The sequence below is a fragment of the Oncorhynchus gorbuscha genome, linkage group LG14, assembly GCF_021184085.1.
Source record: "Oncorhynchus gorbuscha isolate QuinsamMale2020 ecotype Even-year linkage group LG14, OgorEven_v1.0, whole genome shotgun sequence".
NCBI classification, from domain to species: domain Eukaryota; kingdom Metazoa; phylum Chordata; class Actinopteri; order Salmoniformes; family Salmonidae; genus Oncorhynchus; species Oncorhynchus gorbuscha.
This window is the reverse complement of record NC_060186.1, coordinates 5,722,992-5,746,537: the sequence shown is the minus strand read 5'-3', so window position 1 is coordinate 5,746,537 and position 23,546 is coordinate 5,722,992. Positions and strand designations below refer to the sequence as shown.

The following is a 23,546-nucleotide window of genomic DNA, read 5'->3' as shown; positions in this document are numbered from 1 at the left end:
TTTCTGGTAAGCCTATTTTTACATGTACAGTAAACTAGTTTCTAGACATTTTTAGGCAATTACCATTAGCCTTCATTAGGGAATAACTTGTGTAAAATAAAGAATAGGAGCAGCAGTAGGTTATCTACCATATTAACTGTAGTAGCAGCAGTAGGTTATCTACCATATTAACTGTAATAGCAGCAGTAGGATATCTACCATATTAACTGTAGTAGCAGCAGTAGGTTATCTACCATATTAACTGTAGCAGCAGCAGTAGGTTATCTACCATATTAACTGTAGCAGCAGCAGTAGGTTATCTACCATATTAACTGTAGTAGCAGCAGTAGGTTATCTACCATATTAACTGTAGCAGCAGCAGTAGGTTATCTACCATATTAACTGTAGCAGCAGCAGTAGGTTATCTACCATATTAACTGTAGCAGCAGCAGTAGGTTATCTACCATATTAACTGTAGCAGCAGCAGTAGGTTATCTACCATATTAACTGTAGTAGCAGCAGTAGGTTATCTACCATATTAACTGTAGCAGCAGCAGTAGGTTATCTACCATATTAACTGTAGTAGCAGCAGTAGGTTATCTACCATATTAACTGTAGTAGCAGCAGTAGGTTATCTACCATATTAACTGTAGCAGCAGCAGTAGGTTATCTACCATATTAACTGTAGTAGCAGCAGTAGGTTATCTACCATATTAACTGTAGTAGCAGCAGTAGGTTATCTACCATATTAACTGTAGTAGCAGCAGTAGGTTATCTACCATATTAACTGTAGCAGCAGCAGTAGGTTATCTACCATATTAACTGTAGTAGCAGCAGTAGGTTATCTACCATATTAACTGTAGTAGCAGCAGTAGGATATCTACCATATTAACTGTAGTAGCAGCAGTAGGTTATCTACCATATTAACTGTAGTAGCAGCAGTAGGATATCTACCATATTAACTGTAGTAGCAGCAGTAGGTTATCTACCATATTAACTGTAGTAGCAGCAGTAGGTTATCTACCATATTAACTGTAATAGCAGCAGTAGGATATCTACCATATTAACTGTAGTAGCAGCAGTAGGTTATCTACCATATTAACTGTAGTAGCAGCAGTAGGTTATCTACCATATTAACTGTAGCAGCAGCAGTAGGTTATCTACCATATTAACTGTAGCAGATTGTATTGAATTAGTGTTGAATTAGTGTGAACAATCATTGTTGTCAACCAGATAAAACAATGCAATTTGATTCAAATAACCCAATTTAGACAAAAGTCAAATGTTTAAAGAAGAATAAAGGCTCTGGCAAAGCTGTTTCATATTGAAATGGTGTCATCCCGTTTGGACCTCCCAAAATATGACATTAATCAAGGCCAGGGCTCTTCAGCCTTTTCTTGCCCAGGGACCCCTTCCAGGCAAATCGGTAACTAAACATACTGGAATATCCGCAAACCCAGGGTCGTTATAATACCTTAGCAAAAAGGTTTCCACGTCTTGTCTTATCATCAGGTGAATGATGATAATCGCAAGAAGTAATCAACATTTTAAAATGAATAGATTTTGTAGATAGGTTTTCCATTACCTCCCCACACTATAATTGGAAGAAGAACTGTAAACTATGACAAAGACTATTAGCTAGAAAGGTAACTCTAAACACATTGTCGATACGAGCAGCTGTTTAAAGTTGACATCATTAGAAATAAGATATTATCCTATTTTGTACAGTAGGTATGTAATTCAAATTGCGTGTATTGTTTTTGCTAGCAATGTTTATAAAAACAACTACTTATTTCAGGGGGGGGGTTGGCGATACTGTATATTTTTTTGCGGACAAAATAAACATAGCTATATGGATTATATTGAATGAATACTGACCAATATTTGCTATATGTTTAACTTTTTATCAAATAGGAAAAGTCTACTTTTGCCGGTGATCTTTAACTGGAAAGGGGCGTGGTTAGCCCGGTGTTCTGGTAGATCAGCGGGACCGCCGAGCTTCAGCTTCGGTGTGTTTTCGGGCTGGCTGTTCTTTGTCCTCCATTAGAGCTCGGATTCCCAGGCCCATCGTACGGCGCAGGCCCGAAGTAGCGCAGCCGCTCTGAGGTTAGTGCCCTACCGCGCAATCTCCAGCTATTTCAGCCCCGGCGCAGCCGCACCAACAAACCCGGCAGCATAGGGGCGAAAATATGCACATTGTTTTAGATGCCGATGAGAAAACGGAAAAAAACGAATATTTGGCATTTTTGACGACAGTACACTTTGCGCACACCGAGAATAAGTCGAGATAATGCAGCAATAGCGTTGGTGTTGATGTAGGCCGCTAGGCCTGTTATGTATTGTTACAGTTGTTGCTCGAGATGGCGGGTTCGGTACTACAGTAGTCGCGTTATTTTAACTTAACAGTGCACAGCACATGTAATCGCATGCGATGCTTGGTTAGCATGCAATATTTTGGATTCTGATTCCAATAATTGTTATAGTTTTTACACAATTGTCCAGTATGTCGCTAAATACAGCTGCTTGGCCATCTAATTCTCTAGCGAAATGTGTCTTGGACATTTGCTAGCCAACTGCGTTTTTATGGTTGACTTACTAGCTAACGTTAATGATAGTTTATTTAGGTTCTTGTCATATCTAGAAGCAGCATCGGAGCTAACTAACATATAGCTAACTATATGGCTAGTAAAATAACCATAACATTTGATCAGAAACGCTGTTAAACAGTGTTAGCGAAACATCTGCTAACTTAGCCACTAATCAGCTAGCTTGTTGTGGTCTATCCACCGCCATTGAATGGCAGGTTGGGTAGCGTTAGCTAGCTAGTAGCTATGGTCTGTTATCAATATAGCTCGCATTCGTCTCATCTTTCGCGATTATTTAATAGCCGAGACCGAGAATGCTTATCAGTGCAACCTAATTTTGAGTTACTGTTAGCTAGACAATCTCAATTGATAATTTGTCAAGACTGACTGGTTGGCTAGCCAGCCCATTCCTGTCCCTGTCTGTCTTACTGTCTAGGTGCAGCCTCTCTCCCCTCAAATAATTCATAGTAGGGCTATATAACAGTTTATAAAGATGCATCATGCAAGCCATTCAACATTCAATCTTTACATTTCCTGTCTCCTCCCACCCCCAAATCTATCATTAATTGGTGACCCAGTGCAATACTCGATGAGCCTTTTGAGTTGTAAAGTAATACATGCCTTTGAATGAACATATTTGGAATATAGTCAACCTCAGCCATTATACATGCTATTTACATTTACATATCATTTAAGTCATTTAGCAGACGCTCTTATCCAGAGCGACTTACATTACTACAGACGCAATGCATCACTGCATCTACACTGACAATATTACTACTAATATTAATAGTTATGTCATGTATCACAAATTTAGCTTGTACATATTTTCATATATAGCCCCTGGACATAACAAGCTTTATTTCATTGAGCCCTGTTAACAGACTTCTGGGATAGTATCACAGTAGAAGTGGGTGTAGGCCTATACACACCCCTGAATGACGCGTGTGTGTCTCTGGGTTACTTGCATCAATATCCCATGTGCTAACTATTGCCGTAAAGCACATAAACCCCAACTCTGCTCCAGGAGGCAGGAGCTCTTCTCTATGGCCGTCCCAGCATGTTGTGTGTGTGGTGTCAGGTTGTTACATACCGAGACACCAAAAAAATGAATGAAATAAGTTATTTTCTATTCTCTTCAGTTAGTGTTTGAGGCTAGCACCACGCCATGGAGGACCACAACGTTCACCAGACTGAACACATGACCACCATCGAGGAGCACGCCGTGCAGCAGGTACATGTGGCCACGTACACAGATCACAGCATGCTGAGCGCCGACGAGGACTCTCCCTCATCCCCTGACGACGACGCCTATGATGACTCCGACATCCTTCACTCAGCCGGCAATGACGAGATGACCGCGCACCTGGCAGCTGCAGGTGAGCCCTGGCCAATGAGAGGAGGGGTCTTTGGCATGATGGAGGCCAGTATAGTAGCAGAGTGAAATGAGCACTTTGTTCTCTGTCTTGAAGAGGTTACTGTATTCAGGATCTGTTCTGCCAAAGCTAGGTCATGGGGCCCTTGTATCAGGGTCACGCCTTGTGAAAATTACAGAATGCTGTTGTAAACAGAAAGACATGGTTGCCTGTCATGTAGAGTAGGCAATCATAACCAGCTCTATACATAACATGTATATCTACACCAGGGGTACTCAACTCTGACCCTGTGAGGTCCGGAGCCTGCTGGTTTTCTCTTCTACCTGATCATTAATTGAGGACACACCTGGTATCCCAGGTCTAAATCGGTCCCTGATTAAGAGGGGAACAGTGAAAGAAAATACAGTAGACCTGGAATCCAGGTCCAAAGTTGAGTTTGGGGGTTCTACACTCTTCTGAATCTTTTCCCCAACTACTTATTTCAGACATGAAGTCTTTGAACTGATCCCCTTACCTAAAAGAGTAGTTGTCTTTCCTATCCATAGATAATTTTTCATATGCATGTTGTAATGTACATACCTGACCAGCAGATGGTGCTGTCAGACCACTAACGCTAACTGCTCCATGTCAACTGTCTTATTTCTATTCACAGGCCCAGTAGGCATGGCTGCAGCTGCTGCCGTAGCAACAGGCAAGAAACGCAAGAGGCCCCACATCTTCGAGTCCAACCCGTCCATCCGCAAGAGACAACAGACACGCCTTCTGAGGTGAGTGGCCCAGAACGGCAGGGTAGCCTAGTGGTTAGAGTGTTGGACTAGTAACCTGAAGGTTGCAAGTTAAAATCCCCGAGCTGACAAGGTACAAATCTGTCGTTCTGCCCCTGAACAGGCAGTTAACCCACAGTTCCTAGGCCGTCATTGAAAATAAGAATTTGTTCTTAACTGACTTGCCCAGTTAAATAAAGGTAAAATAAAAACTGTCTATGACCCCAAAATCTTCCAGAACTCACCTAGGGCACCGTTTTCCTGCCTCTTTCTCTTGTCATTCTGAACAGTATCCTACTTTATTTAGTTTTATTTGTCATTATTTAGTTTTTTCTGAAAGGGGGTTCTTTATTTTAATCGAAGTATGGAATGACAGTCATTTATCACGGCTATTTGTTTTTATAGTCCCCGTGACTAGAAAGAGCACGTTTGAGTGATTTTCCGGGTGTTTTTGTGTCTGTAGGAAACTGCGAGCCACCCTGGATGAGTACACCACCAGAGTTGGCCAACAGGCCATAGTTCTGTGCATCTCTCCCTCCAAGCCCAACGCTTTGTTCAAGGTGTTTGGTGCTGCGCCGCTGGAGAATGTGGTGAGTGGAAACATGTCTCCCACACGGACCCGCGTCTCCCACACAGACACGTGTCTCCCACACAGACGCACGTCTCCCACACAGACGCGCGTCTCCCACACAGACGCGCGTCTCCCGCACAGACACGCGTCTCCCGCACAGACACGCGTCTCCCGCACGGACACGCGTCTCCCGCACGGACGCGCGTCTCCCGCACGGACGCGCGTCTCCCGCACGGACGCGCGTCTCCCGCACGGACGCGCGTCTCCCGCACGGACGCGCGTCTCCCGCACGGACGCGCGTCTCCCACACAGAGACGCGCGTCTCCCACACAGACGCGCGTCTCCCACACAGACGCGCGTCTCCCACACAGACGCGCGTCTCCCACACAGACGCGCGTCTCCCACACAGACGGAGGATGTGTTAACGCCTCATAATGTTTGGCTGAATCTGTAACACAGAAGAAAGTTAGTGTTTCCTATAAAGGAGTTTGTGTTCACTGTTCCTGCCTTACATTGGGGTTAAATCAATGGCCCAGTTCAACTTTTCTCAGTGCATCCGCTCTTCTGTCCTTCATTGGTTAAAGTAAACGCTGATCTGTGATTGGTGAAAGCAGTAGACTGAAACATCGTCTTCACTCGACGGGGGCTTGTCCTTTCCTGACCTCAAGGAAAAGAAGGAAATATCAGTGTCGCCAGATATTTACCCCCAAACATTTTTTCTTCCTAGTGGTTAAGGTTAGTATTTAAGGGGTTTGTCTTCTGATCTGAGATTTGTGCCTAATCACACTCTTTACGGCAATATTTTTCATCAATTGGATGACGCTTTGCAGAAGGAAATTTGCAACACAAACAAACATGGAGGAGAGTGAACGTGGCCCAGAGCACAGAGACACGGAGCTCGTACCTAAAATACTTCTGTCAGATGGACGTGGTTTGGGTATGAGAAGTCTGACACGGACCAGAAAACCGTCCTCTACAAGATGTGTTGCAGGTCAGAGTTCTGACAACACCACTAACCTCTTACCACTTACACAAGAATCATGTGAAACAGGCCAGTCCCAACAACAGGCTCAAACACCACTAACCTCTTACCACCTACACAAGAATCATGTGAAACGTTTTACCTCTGGTTCGAGGTCGCGCCGTGCTTTTTTGGCATCGGCCAGACAATGTGTTTATTATTTTTATTTTTCCTTTTTTTTCTCTCCTGTTTGTACATTCCTGTTAAAGGTGGGTTGATGGGGGGTAAGTGTTGTGGAAATTAGGGGAACAGGGGGAAGTAAAGGTGCTTGCAGGGGGAGGGGTGGGTTGGATACTGCTCGGGTGTGGGTGCTACATATGCTGATCGTGATGGTTTGGTGCGCTTTCTTACCTTTTTATCAAGTTACATGATATGCAGGCCACCATAGGAACTACAAACGAGAGGAGGGTGGGGCTTACATTCACTTCCTGGAATGTCAAGGGTTTAAACGAACCAATTAAGAGGGGCAAGGTCCTAGCCCACTTGAAAGCACTCTCGTCTGATATTATATTTTTGCAAGAAACCCATCTGAAGAATAACTCTCATAGCAGACTTAGGTGTAGGTGGGTGGGGCAAGTGTATCACTCTAACTTCTCTGCCAAAACGAGAGGCACAGCGATTCTGGTACGGAAAGGAATTCCCTTTCTACATAAAACCACTATTGCGGATAAAGAGGGTCGGTATGTGATCGCAATAGGAGAAATCCACTCTACCTCAGTAACTCTACTAAATATCTATGGGCCAAACATTGACAACCCCTCTTTTTCAAAAGAGTCCTTGCCCTGATTCCAGATATCTCTCATACTAACCTGGTCATTGGAGGGGACCTTAACTGTGTGCTAGACCAATATTTGGATAGATCCTCTACCCGGCGAACCCCTACCTCCTATTCAAGCGAATTCTTGAATACCTACATAAAAAATTCAAACTTATTTGATATATGGAGGATCGCTAACCCTACGGGTAGGGAATACTCCTTTTACTCTCATGTTCACAAGGTTTACACTCGAATTGACTACTTTTTGTTGGATGCTAGACTACTCCCCTATACCTGTAATGTGAGGTATCATGATATTATAATCTCGGACCACAGTCCACTCACCTTCTCCCTGAGATTGGGTGACATTGTACCAAACGAGAGGGTCTGGAGGTTGAATCCTCAGCTCCTCACAGAACCAACATTCTGTGAATATCTTAAAGACCAAATTAAATTTTTCTTTGATACCAACGACAACACAGAGACCTCCCCAGCATTATTGTGGGAAACACTGAAGGCTTATCTGAGAGGCTGTATCATCTCCTTTCAGGCTGCCAGGAGTAGGCAAAACAGAGGAAAACTGGAAGAACTAGAGGGACAAATTCACTTACTGGATAGGGAGAATGCTAGCCACCCATCTATGGAGAAACATAAAAAAATTACCTCTTTAAAATTTGAATATAATCAGATTCTCTCAGCTAAAATCGCTAAATCTTTTCTCTATGCCAAGCAAAAATATTTTGAGTTTGGTGACAAACCACACAAATTACTCGCCAGACAACTTCGAAAAAATGTGAGTGACCGAATGATTCACAGGGTTAAATCTGCATCTGGGGAATTACTCTCTTCCCCCAAAGACATCAATGACAGATTCCGGCAGTTTTATGAGACTCTATATACATCTAAAGCGGATCCTAACCCCTTAATTATGCAAACATTTTTGGAGGACTGTAATCTTCCTGCCCTGAACCAGGAAGATTCCAACTTCCTGAATAAGGAAATATCTCTTGATGAAATCCGAGAAACAATTAAATCTCTAAAGAGTGGCAAGACCCGGGCCCAGATGGATACCCTGGTGAATTCTATAAAACATTCAGCAACACGCTCTCCCCTATCTGCACAAAATGTTGACTCAGGCCAATGAGGATGGAGCTCTCCCTTCTACTTTGGATGAAGCGTTCATTACAGTTATACATAAGAAGGGTAAAGATCCAGAAGAGGTAGGGTCATACAGACCAATATCTCTCCTTAATACAGACCAAAAGATTTTAGCAAAAACTCTGGCTAACAGGCTTAGCACTTTAATTGGCAAATTGGTCCATTCGGATCAGACCGGCTTTATCCCTAACAGAAACTCATTCTTCAATCTCAGGCGCCTCTTCAATATTATGTACTCTCAGAGGTTACCCAACGTGGACCTTGCCGTCATATCTCTTGACGCCGAAAAGGCCTTTGACCAAGTTGAGTGGCCCTATCTATTCAAGGTCCTACAGAAATTTAATATTGGAGATGGGTTCATAAATTGGATCCAGCTTTTATATAGGAACCCCTGTGCCAGAATACTCACTAACCAATCATTGTCGCCCGATTTAACCTCAACAGGGGGACAAGGCAGGGTTGTGCGCTGTCGCCTTTGCTCTTCGCCCTAATTATCGAACCGCTCGCTCAGACGATTAGATCTCATGCAGCAATACACGGCTATAATACTAAAGATACTCTAAATAAGATCTCCCTATACGCAGATGACATCCTCCTCTATGTAACAGAACCCCAGGCTAGTATCCCAGCTATTCTTGATGTGATCAATTTGTTTGGTACCTTCTCGGGATACAGAATAAATTGGAACAAGAGTGAATTAATGCCCATACGGTCGCAAAATACCTCCTGGCTAGAACATCTCCCATTTAAGTTATCTTCAGAAAAATTTACCTACCTAGGAATTGTAGTTACCAAACAATACTCCTTACTATTTAAAGAGAATTTCCCCTCTCTGATACAAAAACTCAAAGCAAACATACTATTTTGGAGAACTCTCCCAATTTCTCTGCTCGGAAGAATTAATGCCATTAAAATGGTCTTCCTCCCACAACTGCTCTACCTATATCAGAACATCCCAGTATTCATACCTAAATCCTTTCATAAACAACTGGACTCAATTATCAATCCTTTCATCTGGGATTATAAAACACACAGGATAGGTAAAAAACATCTCTGTAAATCCAAGATGGAAGGAGGATTGTCTCTCCCAAATTTTATATTTTATTACTGGGCCGCTAACCTCCGCATTGTTACGTTTCTGTTGGATGACGTACTCCCGGCATCCAGCTGGCTTAGTATGGAGCGGGAGGAGTGTCACCCCTTCTCTATTGGCGCTGTGATTTTGTCGCCTGTCAATCTGGAGATGTCACTTTATTGTAACAATCCTATAATACATAGCACAGTCCGAATCTGGAAGCAAATTAAAGTCCACTTTGAGCTCAGACCAATGTCATTCATGCTCCCTATCGCCAGGAATCCCTCCTTTGCCCCTTCTAACCTGATAACACCTTTGAGCGATGGGGAGAGTTGGGGATAAGCACCATAGGGGATTTATACATAGAAGGGACCTTTGCTTCCTTTGAGCTGCTGAGGGAAACTTATCATCTTCCCAGAAGTAATTTTTTCAGATACCTACAAATTAGAGACTACGTTAGAAAACACCTCCCAACATTTGAGAATGCTAAACCTTCCATGTTTGACGGATGCATAAAAATATGCCCCACCTCAGATAAACTGATATCGCGTCTATATGATGCTTTTCAATCTGTTAGCACACCTTCTACTGATGCCATCAAGGCAAAATGGGAGGAAGAACTAGGGACTGACATCTCAGTGGCAGACTGGGAAGAGAGCTTGGAGTATATCCACACATGCTCCATTAATTCCAGACATCGTCTCATACAATTCAAGGTATTACACAGATTACACTATTCCAAAACTAAACTGCATAGGATATTTCCTGATACTACATCCCCTACATGTGATAAATGTCAGGCCACACAGGGTACACTACTCCACTGCTTTGCCCTATGCTCTAGCTTGCATGGTTATTGGTGTGGAATTTTTAGGATCCTCTCTGAAGTTTTGGAGACTTCAATAGATCCAGACCCGCTTCTGATAATCCTGGGAGTATCTGAGTCCCTAAACAGATTAACCAACCCCCAAAAACAACTAATCTCGTATGGTCTCATCTCGGCAAAAAAACTAATCTTGTTGTTTTGGAAAAGGAAGGAAGCGCCCTCTACCAAATTATGGCTCAATGAATTGGCAAACACTGTACACTTAGAAAGAATTAGATATATTCTGAACAATAAATTATCAACATTTGATAAAATCTGGCAGCCTTTCCTCTCCTACTTGGACGAGTCGGCGCTGTGAATTTGTACTTATTAACGCACTCTCAATGGTAAATTTTTTATCTACCTTTGGGCAGCGTGTGCTGGCCCTACCACCCGAGCAGTTGGGAGGGGGGGGGGGGAATGGGGGATAGGGGGGACATCTTCCCTCTTTCTTTCTACGTGTCCTTGTTTTGTATGTCGTGTTCTGTATTATTTGTTCTGCACCCAGAACTCTGGGTCTTGTTGTTCCTGTATGCTCTTTTATGTTTAGATAAGAATTGTATACCTGTCATGTATACCTATACACCATTCTTGTGTGTGTTTAATAAAAATATTTGAAACATAAGAATCATGTGAAACAGGCCAGTCCCAACAACAGGCTCAAACACCACTAACCTCTCTTACCACCTACACAAGAATCATGTGAAACAGGCCAGTCCCAACAACAGGCTCAAACACCACTAACCTCTTACCACCTACACAAGAATCATGTGAAACAGGCCAGTCCCAACAACAGGCTCAAACACCACTAACCTCTTACCACCTACACAAGAATCATGTGAAACAGGCCAGTCCCAACAACAGGCTCAAACACCACTAACCTCTTACCACCTACACAAGAATCATGTGAAACAGGCCAGTCCCAACAACAGGCTCAAACACCACTAACCTCTCTTACCACCTACACAAGAATCATGTGAAACAGGCCAGTCCCAACAACAGGCTCAAACACCACTAACCTCTCTTACCACCTACACAAGAATCATGTGAAACAGTATGGAGAGAGTCTACGGATGAGACCCCAAAAAGTACAGTCTAGTGCTCAAAACAAACCCCTGACTCAGACATGGCAAGAGGCTTGTGCCCGTGGCACAGCATATGGCAAAGAATCACGAAGATGGAAGGAGGTAACAGCTGCCGTTACAACTTACATCTGCAAAGACATGGCCCCAATTTACACGGTCGAGAAACAGGTGTTTCGTGAGTTTTGACCCAAGGTACAAAATGCAAATTGATATGTTTTTTTATTTAATTTAATAATACGTTTTATTTTAAAAGCCTGCAAGTCAGTTAAGAACAAATTCTTATTTTCAATGACTGCCTATATTTTAGGACTATATTTATTTTGTTTGCAACTATAGTTGAAGTGTTTTCTATTTACCTTTTTTGTTGTTGATTTTAAAAACTAATATTTTATATTTTGTGTCATGCTTAATTGAAAATTTGCACAAAGGTTCTAAATAAAAGAAATAATCAAATATGAGTAAGTACCTTTTATTTGTTGAGTTTAATTCAAAATGTAATAAGAAATGGGCCTTTATGTGTGGTCATTTTATATAAACTATTTATTAATTGAATTGACAGAATGTGCTATATCGTGATATGTATCGTTATCGGGATATGAATTGGCCTATGTCAGGATATGAGGTTTTGGCCATATCGCCCAGCCCTAACCTGCAATTTTCGCTATGTCACAACGTTTGGTTCTCAGACTGCTTTTACAAGGTTAGGGATAACCTTCCCTTGACCTTTGCCCCCTACTCTGGGTTGTCCACTAACCCATGTTTTTCCAACCCCTCCTCCTTCTCCCTGCAGGTGAGGAAGTACAAGGGCATGATCCTGGAGGACCTGGAGAACGCCCTGGCCGAGCACGCACCCCCCGGGGGGGAACTAACCTCTGAGCTGCCCCCCCTCACCATTGACGGCATCCCTGTCTCTGTGGACAAGATGACACAGGTGAGCCCATAGAGAGATGATACACTTGACACACACACAGCTATATTTATTCATGTTTATGGGTGAGATGATCTGGCCAGCAGATGGAGCCAGTTGGTTATAAATCCCTCACTGCTCAGACTATGGTTTCATGCGTTGGCTACGCTAGAAGACGTGCTTCAAGGTCAAATGCCCCTTTTAGGTCAATTTCGTCAAGGTTTTCACCTGTTCTCAAGATGATAGTTGCCACTAGTTTCTCCAGCATGAGTTGCTCGTTAGAACTATAGATCCTATTTGAATCTAGTTTAATCTAATATTTTCATGAGACAGATTTGGAATCCACAATGAGCCAAACAAGGCTTACCGATATGCCCGTTTAAGAGGCAGATATCCTCCATTTGGCTATCAGGGTGTGGTGCCAGTCCAGTATGTGAGAGAAAGTAGTGTTAACCAGGACAGAGCATTCAGAGTTCTGTTCTGTAGGCATGAAGCGGACTAAAACAGGGAGGTGCTATCTGAACTTATCCAAAACGTAAGAGGCACTCATTTTTGTTTTTCCATTCCAAAGTGTTTTGCTTCGCTGTGCCCTAATGAACACAGCCCAGAGATGGCTCACAGAGTAGTCATCATCCCAAGTGGCGCTAGCTTGTTTACTTCACTGCTGACACGGTCATTGGATCGTCATCATCAGAGACTTGGTACCATACATCGCCCTCAGAGACACTACCCCAGGACGAGGGGACAGAGGCAGCCAATCACTGAGCCCGCAGGGATAGAAACAGCCAATCACAGGGCCCATAGGGAGAGGAGCGGCCAATCCTGTCTCCTCTGGGGCAGGCGTTATAGAACCAGGAAGAATCTCGACGGTTGTTGTTTTTGTGTGTTTTTTTTATGAGTTGAGGGGAGGAGGATCTGTTGCCTTACTTCACTCTGCCAAAGCTGGTTGACAATGGGGTTACGGAAGGTGGTTTTATTTTTTTATTTAACTTTTTCTCAACTGGCCTACCTGGTTATCATTTACAACTGCGACCTGGCCAAGATAAAGCAAAGCAGTGCGACACAAACAACAGAGTTAAACATGGAATTAACAAGAGTACAGTCAATAACACAATGGAGAAAAAAATGGGAGGAAAATAGTCTATACAGTGTGTGCAAATGGCGTGAGGAGGTAAGGCAATAAATAGGCCACAGTAGCGAAGTAATTACAATTTAGGAAATTAACACTGGAGTGATAGATGTGCAAGTAGAAATACTGGTGTACAAAAGAGCAGAAATGTAAATAAAAACAATATGGGGATGAGGTAGGTAGATTGGATGGGCTAATTACAGAAGGGCTATGTACAGCTGCAGCAATCGGTTAGCTGATGTTTAAAGTTAGTGAGGGAAGTATCAGTCTCCAATTTTTGCGATTCGTTCCAGTCATTGGCAGCAGAGAAATGGAAGGAATGGTCGGCCAAAGGAGGTGATCAAATCAAATGGGGCAAAAAAGTATTTAGTCAGCCACCAATTGTGCAAGTTCTTCCACTTAAAAAGATGAGGCCTGTAATTTTCATCATAGGTACACGTCAACTATGACAGACAAAATGAGAAGAAAAAAAATCCAGAAAATCACATTGTAGGATTTTTAATGAATTTATTTGCAAATTATGGTGGAAAATAAGTATTTGGTCAATAACAAACATTTATATCAATACTTTGTTATATACCCTTTGTTGGCAATGACAGAGGTCAAATGTTTTTCTGTAAGTTTTCACAAGGTTTTCACACACTTGCTGGTATTTTGGCCCATTCCTCCATGCAGATCTCCTCTAGAGCAGTGATGTTTTGGGGCTTTTGCTGGGCAACACAGACTTTCAACTCCCTCCAAAGATTTTCTATGGGGTTGAGATCTGGAGACTGGCTAGGCCACTCCAAGACCTTGAAATGCTTCTTATGAAGCCACTCCTTCATTGCCCGGGCGGTGTGTTTGGGATCATTGTCATGCTGAAAGACCCAGCCACGTTTCATCTTCAATGCCCTTGCTGATGGAACGAGGTTTTCACTCAAAATCTCACGATACATGGCCCGATTCATTCTTTCCTTTACACGGATCAGTCATCCTGGTCCCTTTGCAGAAAAACAGCCCCAAAGCATGATGTTTCCACCCCCATGCTTCACAGTAGGTATGGTGTTCTTTGGATGCAACTCAGCATTCTTTGTCCTCCAAACACGACGAGTTGAGTTTTTACCAAAAAGTTATATTTTGGTTTCATCTGACCATATGACTTTCTCCCAATCTTCTTCTGGATCATCCAAATGCTCTCTAGCAAACTTCAGACGGGCCTGGACATGTACTGGCTTTAGCAGGGGGACACGTCTGGCACTGCAGGATTTGAGTCCCTGGCGGCGTAGTTACTGATGTTAGGCTTTGTTACTTTGGTCCCAGCTCTCTGCAGGTCATTCACTAGGTCCCCCCCCATGTGGTTCTGGGATTTTTGATCACCATTCTTGTGATCATTTTGACGCCACAGGGTGAGATCTTGCGTGGAGCCCCAGATCGAGGGAGATTATCAGTGGTCTTGTATGCCTTCCATTTCCTAATAATTGCTCCCACAGTTGACTTCTTCAAACCAAGCGTCTTACCTATTGCAGATTCAGTCTTCCCAGCCTAGTGCAGGTCTACAATTTTGTTTCTGGTGTCCTTTGACAGCTCTTTGGTCTTGGCCATAGTGGAGTTTGGAGTGTGACTGTTTGAGGTTGTGGGCAGGTGTCTTTTATACTGATAACAAGATCAAACAGGTGCCATTAATACAGGTAACGAGTGGAGGACAGAGGAGCCTCTTAAAGGAGAAGTTACAGGTCTGTGAGAGCCAGAAATCTTGCTTGTTTGTAGGTGACCAAATACTTATTTTCCACCATAATTTGCAAATAAATTCATTAAAAATCCTACAATGTGATTTTCTGGAGAGAAAAAAAATCTAATTTTGTCTGTCATAGTTGACGTGTACCTATGATGAAAATTACAGGCCTCATCTTTTTAAGTGGGAGAACTTGCACAATTGGTGGCTGACTAAAACCCCAAACAGCAAGCAATGCAGGTGTTGAAGCACGTTGGCTAGGAAAAACTCCCTAGATAGGCCAAAACCTAGGAAGAAACCTAGAGGAACCAGGCTATGAGGGGTGGCCAGTCCTCTTCTGGCTGTGCCGGGTGGAGATTATAACACAACATGGCCAAGATGTTCACAAATGACCAGCATGGTCAAATAATGGGTCTGGGAAAGGGTAGCACGTCCGGTGAACAGGTCAGGATTCCATAGCCGCAGGCAGAACAGTTTAAACTGGAGCAGCAGCATGGCCAGGTGGACTGGGGACAGCAAGGAGTCATCATGCCAGGTAGTCCTGAGGCATGGTCCTAGGGCTCAGGTCCTCCTCCGAGAGAGAGAATTAGAGAGAGCATACTTAAATTCACACAGGACACCGGATAAGACAGAAGTACTCCAGATATAACAAACTGACCCTAGCCCCCTGACACACTACTGCAGCATAAATACTGGAGGCTATAAGGATATAACCCCATCCACTTTGCCAAAGCACAGCCCCCACACCACTAGAGGGATATCTTCAACCACCAACTTACCATCCTGAGACAAGGCCGAGTATAGCCCACAAAGTTCTCCGCCATGGCACGACTCAAGACCGGAAGATCACATCAGTGACTCAACCCACTCAAGTGACGCACCCCTCGTGGGGACGGCATGAAAGAGCACCAGTGAGTCAGCCCCTGTAATAGGGTTAGAGGCAGAGAATTCCAGTGGAAAGAGGGGCACCGGCCAGGCAGAGACAGCAAGGGCGGTTCGTTGCTCCAGAGCCTTTCCGTTCACTTTCACACTCCTGGGCCAGACTACATATGACCCACTGAAGAGAAGAGTCTTCAGTAAAGACTTAAAAGTTGAGACCGAGTTTGCTTCTCTCACATGGGTAGGCAAACCATTCCATAAAAATTTAGCTCTATGGGCGAAAGCCCTGCCTCCAGCTGTTTGCTTAGAAATTCTAGGGACAATTAGGAGGCCTGCGTCTTGTGACCGTAGTGTACGTGTAGGTATGTACGGCAGGACCAAATCGGAAAGATGGGTAGGAGCAAGCCCATGTAATGCTTTGTAGGTTAGCAGTACAACCTTGTAATCAGCCCTTGCCTTGTCTGGAAGCCGGTGTAATGGAAGCTAGCACTGGAGTAATATTAAAATATTTGGTTCTACCCGCTCCGTGGCTTGACGACTCAATGCGAGCTCACAGAACAGGGCTCCGGAAGGCCGAGCGGAAATGGAGGAAAACTCGCCTCCCTGCGGACCTGGCATCCTTTCACTCCCTCCTCTCTACATTTTCCTCCTCTGTCTCTGCTGCTAAAGCCACTTTCTACCACTCTAAATTCCAAGCATCTGCCTCTAACCCTAGGAAGCTCTTTGCCACATTCTCCTCCCTCCTGAATCCTCCTCCCCCTCCCCCCCCTCCTCCCTCTCTGCAGATGACTTCGTCAACCATTTTGAAAAGAAGATCGACGACATCCGATCCTCGTTTGCTAAGTCAAACAACACCGCTGGTTCTGCTCACACTGCCCTCCTGTGCTCTGACCTCTTTCTCCCCTCTCTCTCCAGATGAAATCTCGCGTCTTGTGACGGCCGGCCGCCCAACAACCTGCCCGCTCGACCCTATCCCCTCCTCTCTTCTCCAGACCATTTCCGGAGACCTTCTCCCTTACCTCACCTCGCTCATCAACTTATCCCTGACCGCTGGCTACGTCCCTTCCGTCTTCAAGAGAGCGAGAGTTGCACCCCTTCTGAAAAAACCTACACTCGATCCCTCCGATGTCAACAACTACAGACCAGTATCCCTTCTTTCTTTTCTCTCCAAAACTCTTGAACGTGCCGTCCTTGGTCAGCTCTCCCGCTATCTCTCTCAGAATGACCTTCTTGATCCAAATCAGTCAGGTTTCAAGACTAGTCATTCAACTGAGACTGCTCTTCTCTGTATCACGGAGGCGCTCCGCACCGCTAAAGCTAACTCTCTCTCCTCTGCTCTCATCCTTCTAGACCTATCGGCTGCCTTCGATACTGTGAACCATCAGATCCTCCTCTCCACCCTCTCCGAGTTGGGCATCTCCGGCGCGGCCCACGCTTGGATTGCGTCCTACCTGACAGGTCGCTCCTACCAGGTGGCGTGGCGAGAATCTGTCTCCTCACCACGCGCTCTCACCACTGGTGTCCCCCAGGGCTCTGTTCTAGGCCCTCTCCTATTCTCGCTATACACCAAGTCACTTGGCTCTGTCATAACCTCACATGGTCTCTCCTATCATTGCTATGCAGACGACACACAATTAATCTTCTCCTTTCCCCCTTCTGATGACCAGGTGGCGAATCGCATCTCTGCATGTCTGGCAGACATATCAGTGTGGATGACGGATCACCACCTCAAGCTGAACTTCGGCAAGACGGAGCTGCTCTTCCTCCCGGGGAAGGACTGCCCGTTCCATGATCTCGCCATCACGGTTGACAACTCCATTGTGTCCTCCTCCCAGAGCGCTAAGAACCTTGGCGTGATCCTGGACAACAAACTGTCGTTCTCAACTAATATCAAGGCGGTGGCCCGTTCCTGTAGGTTCATGCTCTACAACATCCGCAGAGTACGACCCTGCCTCACACAGGAAGCGGCGCAGGTCCTAATCCAGGCACTTGTCATCTCCCGTCTGGATTACTGCAACTCGCTGTTGGCTGGGCTCCCTGCCTGTGCCATTAAACCCCTACAACTCATCCAGAACGCCGCAGCCCGTCTAGTGTTCAACCTTCCCAAGTTCTCTCACGTCACCCCGCTCCTCCGCTCTCTCCACTGGCTTCCAGTTGAAGCTCGCATCCGCTACAAGACCATGGTGCTTGCCTACGGAGCTGTGAGGGGAACGGCACCTCAGTACCTCCAGGCTCTGATCAGGCCCTACACCCAAATAAGGGCACTGCGTTCATCCACCTCTGGCCTGCTCGCCTCCCTACCACTGAGGAAGTACAGTTCCCGCTCAGCTCAGTCAAAACTGTTCGCTGCTCTGGCTCCCCAATGGTGGAACAAACTCCCTCACGACGCCAGGACAGCGGAGTCAATCACCACCTTCCGGAGACACCTGAAACCCCACCTCTTTAAGGAATACCTAGGATAGGATAAAGTAATCCTTCTCACCCCCCCCTTAAAATATTTAGATGCACTATTGTAAAGTGGTTGTTCCACTGGATGTCATAAGGTGAATGCACCAATTTGTAAGTCGCTCTGGATAAGAGCGTCTGCTAAATGACTTAAATGTAATGTAATGTTAAATGGGATTCTAGCAACCGTATTTAGCACTAACTGAAGTTTATTTAGTGCTTTATCCGGGTAGCCAGAAAGTAGAGCATTGCAGTAGTCTAACCTAGAAGTAACAAAAGCATGGGTGAATTTTTCTGCATTTTTGGACAACGTTTCTGATTTTTGCAATGTTACATAGATGGAAAAAGGCTGTTGGCTTTGGGGATGACCAGTGAGATATACCTGCTGGAGTGCGTGCTACGGGTGGGTGTTGTTATGGTGACCAGTGAGCTGAGATAAGGCAGAGCTTTACCTAGCAAAGACTTATAGATGACCTGGAGCCAGTGCTGCTGGCGACGACTATGTAGCGAGGGCCAGCCAACTAGAGCATACAGGTCGCAGTGGTGGGTGGTATTTGGGGCTTTGGTGACAAAACGGATGGCACTGTGATAGACTGTATTCAGTTTGCTGAGTAGAGTGTTGGAGGCTATTTTGTAAATGACATCGCCAAAATTGAGGATTGGTAGGATAGTCAGATTTACGAGGGTATGTTTGGCGGCGTGAGTGAAGGAGGCTTTGTTGCGAAATAGGAAGCCGATTCTAGATTTAATTTTGTATTGTCGATGTTTAATATGAGTCTGGAAGGAAAGTTTACAGTCTAGCCAGACACCTAGGTATTTGTAGAGTTCCACATATTCAGAACCGTCCAGAGTAGTGATGCTAGTCGCGCGGGTGCGGGCAGCGAACGGTTGAAAAGCATGCATTTAGTTTTACTAGCGTTTAAGAGCAGTTAGAGGCCACGGAAAGAGTGTTCTATGGCATTGAAGCTCGTTTGGAGGTTTGTTAGCACAGTGTCCAAATAAGGGCCAGATGTATACAGAATGGTGTTGTCTGCGTAGAGGTGGATCAGGGAATCACCCGCAGCAAGAGTGACATCGTTGATATATACAGAGAAAAGAGTCAGCCGGACAACAGGCCCTCCGATTTGACACACTGAACTCTGTCTGCGAAGTATTTGGTGAACAAGGCGAGGCAGTCATTTGAGAAACCAACGCTGTTGAGTCTACCAATAAGAATGCTGTGATTGACAGAGTCGAAGGCCTTGGCCGGGTCGATGAAGACTGCTGCACAGTACTGTCTTATCGATGGCGGTTATGATATCGTTTAGTACCTTGGGAACCAGATTGCACAGCGGAGAAGGTATGTTGGGATTCGAAATGGTCAGTGATCTGTTTATTAACTTGGCTTTCGAAGACTTTAGAAAGGCAGGGCAGGATGGATATAGGTCTGTAACAGTTTGGGTCTAGAGTGTCACCCCTTTTGAAGAGGGGGATGACTGCGGCAGCTTTCCAATCTTTAGGGATCTCAGACAATACGGAAGAGAGGTTGAACACACTGGTAATAGGGGTTGCAACAATGGTGGCAGATAATTTTAGGGAGGGTCCGGATTGTCTAGCCAGCTGATTTGTAGGCGTCTAGGTTTTGCACTGGGGGGGGGTTCTGGAGCACCTGGAGAGCCAGGTCAAAGCAGTATCCCAGGACACTCACCTGGCTGGGGCCAGAGTGACGGGAGAGTGTGCGTTTTGTGGAGATGCAGTCTGTCGACTTCTACTCTGCTGAATAGGTGTTTCTTTCAAAAGAGATGATCTCAATGAGACAAACCTGTATACATGTAAAGGTTAAATATAGTAGTGGAGTGGAAGACATGGTTGTGCCAGGAGAAAGGCTCAAATAAGAGGTGGTAAGATGGATAGGGATCGAGTGACAACCAGGGGAGGGAGTCAGCCTGACTATCCCTGGAGAGGCTCATCTGGCTGGGTTTGGGAGTTCACGAGAGGGCCCTGGTGGCTGGTGGTATGGAGAGCCTAGGAGCAGCAGGTGAGTCAAGAGACCAGCGAGGGTGAGCCAGCCTATAATTACAGCTCTTTGGGTTTGGAGTGGCTGGCTGCTGATTGGCTGATAGCCTGTCGGATTAGACTAAAGGGAGGGGGTTAACGCCACACACAGTCACTAATTAGGCCATCTGTCCCCCAATTCACCCCCCACCAGCTACAGGTGGAGAAACAGAGGCACTGAGGAGCTTACTATAGCTGTTGCTACCTGCTACATTAGTAAACTAGTCTTTGTCGGTCTCCATTTTATCGACTCTGACAAATATGTGTTTCTGTTGTTTTTGAGAGGGTTTCTCCAAGCGCTAATTCACTGGCTGCAACTACAGTAGAACGGAGACGAAGACGGGTCAGAATGGCTTTCTAAAAACCATTTATAGTATGATATGTTATCACCAGAGGTTACCCATCCATGTTTCAGACTATCCAGAGCCAGTCAAGGCACCGCCATTTTGTCTACTCTCTTAGAACACAGAGCAAACTGGATAGCTGTGTGGTGATTCTATTTTTAGCCATATTTACTCAGTGATGTCAATGTGGGTAGATGCTGCAGTGGCCCCGGCCCCAGTATTACCAGGGACACTGAGGACATGGGGACGAAACCCACCCCAGCTGCGGAAGACACACACACATACCACACGCACAGGGGACTGGTAAGGCGCGCGGGGGTGTGTGTTCCACCCCCTTCGTCTCCCAGGAAGAGAGGGAAAATCCGAATAAATAAATGAGGCCTCTTATGCAATAGTTTGGATGAGTCCAAGCAATCAGGCTTCATTGTGGTTAGTGGTCAAACCTAACTGTTCAGAGTACAGCACACCACTAAAACAGTATGGAGAATGAATGAAACATCATCCACCTACTACTGGTTTAAAACTACCACTGAATCTCCTCTGGTGTCTACAGCAGTCTGTTAACATGTTAATCTCACTGAATCTCCTCTGGTGTCTACAGCAGTATGTCAACATGCTAATCTCACTGAATCTCCTCTGGTGTCTACAGCAGTCTGTTAACATGTTAATCTCACTGAATCTCATTTACATTTTACATTTACATTTAAGTCATTTAGCAGACGCTCTTATCCAGAGCGACTTACAAATTGGTGCATTCACCTTATGACATCCAGTGGGACAGTCACTTAACAATAGAGCATCTAAAACTTAGGGGGGGTGGGGTGAGAGGGATTACTTAACCTATCCTAGGTATTCCTTAAAGAGGTGGGGTTTCAGGTGTCTCCGGAAGGTGGTGATTGACTCCGCTGTCCTGGCGTCGTGAGGGAGTTTGTTCCACCATTGGGGGGCCAGGGCAGCGAACAGTTTTGACTGGGCTGAGCGGGAGCTGTACTTCCTCAGTGGTAGGGAGGCGAGCAGGCCAGAGGTGGATGAACGCAGTGCCCTTGTTTGGGTGTAGGGCCTGATCAGAGCCTGGAGGTACTGAGGTGCCGTTCCCCTCACAGCTCCGTAGGCAAGCACCATGGTCTTGTAGCGGATGCGAGCTTCAACTGGAAGCCAGTGGAGAGAACGGAGGAGCGGGGTGACGTGAGAGAACTTGGGAAGGTTGAACACCAGACGGGCTGCGGCGTTCTGGATGAGTTGAAGGGGTTTAATGGCACAGGCAGGGAGCCCAGCCAACAGCGAGTTGCAGTAATCCAGACGGGAGATGACAAGTGCCTGGATTAGGACCTGTGCCGCTTCCTGAGTGAGGCAGGGTCGTACTCTGCGGATGTTGTAGAGCATGAACCTACAGGAACGGGCCACCGCCTTGATGTTAGTTGAGAACGACAGGGTGTTGTCCAGGATCACGCCAAGGTTCTTGGCGCTCTGGGAGGAGGACACAATGGAGTTGTCAACCGTGATGGCGAGATCATGGAACGGGCAGTCCTTCCCGGGAGGAAGAGCAGCTCCGTCTTGCCGAGGTTCAGCTTGAGGTGGTGATCCGTCATCCACACTGATATGTCTGCCAGACATGCAGAGATGCGATTCGCCACCTGGTCATCAGAAGGGGGAAAGGAGAAGATTAATTGTGTGTCGTCTGCATAGCAATGATAAGAGAGACCATGTGAGGTTATGACAGAGCCAAGTGACTTGGTGTATAGCGAGAATAGGAGGGCCAAGAACAGAGCCCTGGGGCACACCAGTGGTGAGAGCGCGTGGTGAGGAGACAGATTCTCGCCACGCCACCTGGTAGGAGCGACCTGTCAGGTAGGACGCAATCCAAGCGTGGGCCGCGCCGGAGATGCCCAACTCGGAGAGGGTGGAGAGGAGGATCTGATGGTTCACAGTATCGAAGGCAGCCGATAGATCTAGAAGGATGAGAGCAGAGGAGAGAGAGTTAGCTTTAGCAGTGCGGAGCGCCTCCGTGATACAGAGGAGAGCAGTCTCAGTTGAATGACTAGTCTTGAAACCTGACTGATTTGGATCAAGAAGGTCATTCAGAGAGAGATAGCGGGAGAGCTGGCCAAGGACAGCACGTTCAAGAGTTTTGGAGAGAAAAGAAAGAAGGGATACTGGTCTGTAATTGTTGACATCGGAGGGATCGAGTGTAGGTTTTTTCAGAAGGGGTGCAACTCTCGCTCTCTTGAAGACGGAAGGGACGTAGCCAACGGTCAGGGATGAGTTGATGAGCGAGGTGAGGTAAGGGAGAAGGTCTCCGGAAATGGTCTGGAGAAGAGAGGAGGGGGATAGGGTCAAGCGGGCAGGTTGTTGGGCGGCCGGCCGTCACAAGACGCGAGATTTCATCTGGAGAGAGAGGGGAGAAAGAGGTCAGAGCACAGGGTAGGGCAGTGTGAGCAGAACCAGCGGTGTCGTTTGACTTAGCAAACGAGGATCGGATGTCGTCGACCTTCTTTTCAAAATGGTTGACGAAGTCATCTGCAGAGAGGGGGGTGGAGGATTCAGGAGGGAGGAGAAGGTGGCAAAGAGCTTCCTAGGGTTAGAGGCAGATGCTTGGAATTTAGCGTGGTAGAAAGTGGCTTTAGCAGCAGAGACAGAGGAGGAAAATGTAGAGAGGAGGGAGTGAAAGGATGCCAGGTCCGCAGGGAGGCGAGTTTTCCTCCATTTCCGCTCGGCTGCCCGAAGCCCTGTTCTGTGAGCTCGCAATGAGTCATCGAGCCACGGAGGCGGGAGGGAGGACCGAGCCGGCCTCGAGGATAGGGACATAGAGAGTCAAGGGATGCAGAGAGGAGGAGAGGAGGGTTGAGGAGGCAGAATCAGGA

General features: G+C 45.9%; 1 protein-coding gene across 5 annotated transcripts in view; it reads left to right on the top strand.

Moving 5' to 3' along the window:
• Positions 1-1,934: 1,934 nt before the first annotated feature.
• The window catches only part of nrf1 (nuclear respiratory factor 1), a 47,483-nt gene continuing 25,871 nt past the window's right edge, over positions 1,935-23,546 (top strand). For all 5 annotated transcript variants that reach the window (XM_046296843.1, XM_046296842.1, XM_046296840.1 and 2 more), the window contains exons 1-5: positions 1,935-2,085; positions 3,707-3,943; positions 4,593-4,707; positions 5,168-5,294; positions 12,027-12,167. In XM_046296843.1, coding sequence (XP_046152799.1) covers positions 3,733-3,943; positions 4,593-4,707; positions 5,168-5,294; positions 12,027-12,167 — 594 coding nt within the window. In that variant the 5' untranslated portion in view covers positions 1,935-2,085; positions 3,707-3,732. The remainder of the gene's footprint in view (positions 2,086-3,706; positions 3,944-4,592; positions 4,708-5,167; positions 5,295-12,026; positions 12,168-23,546) is intronic.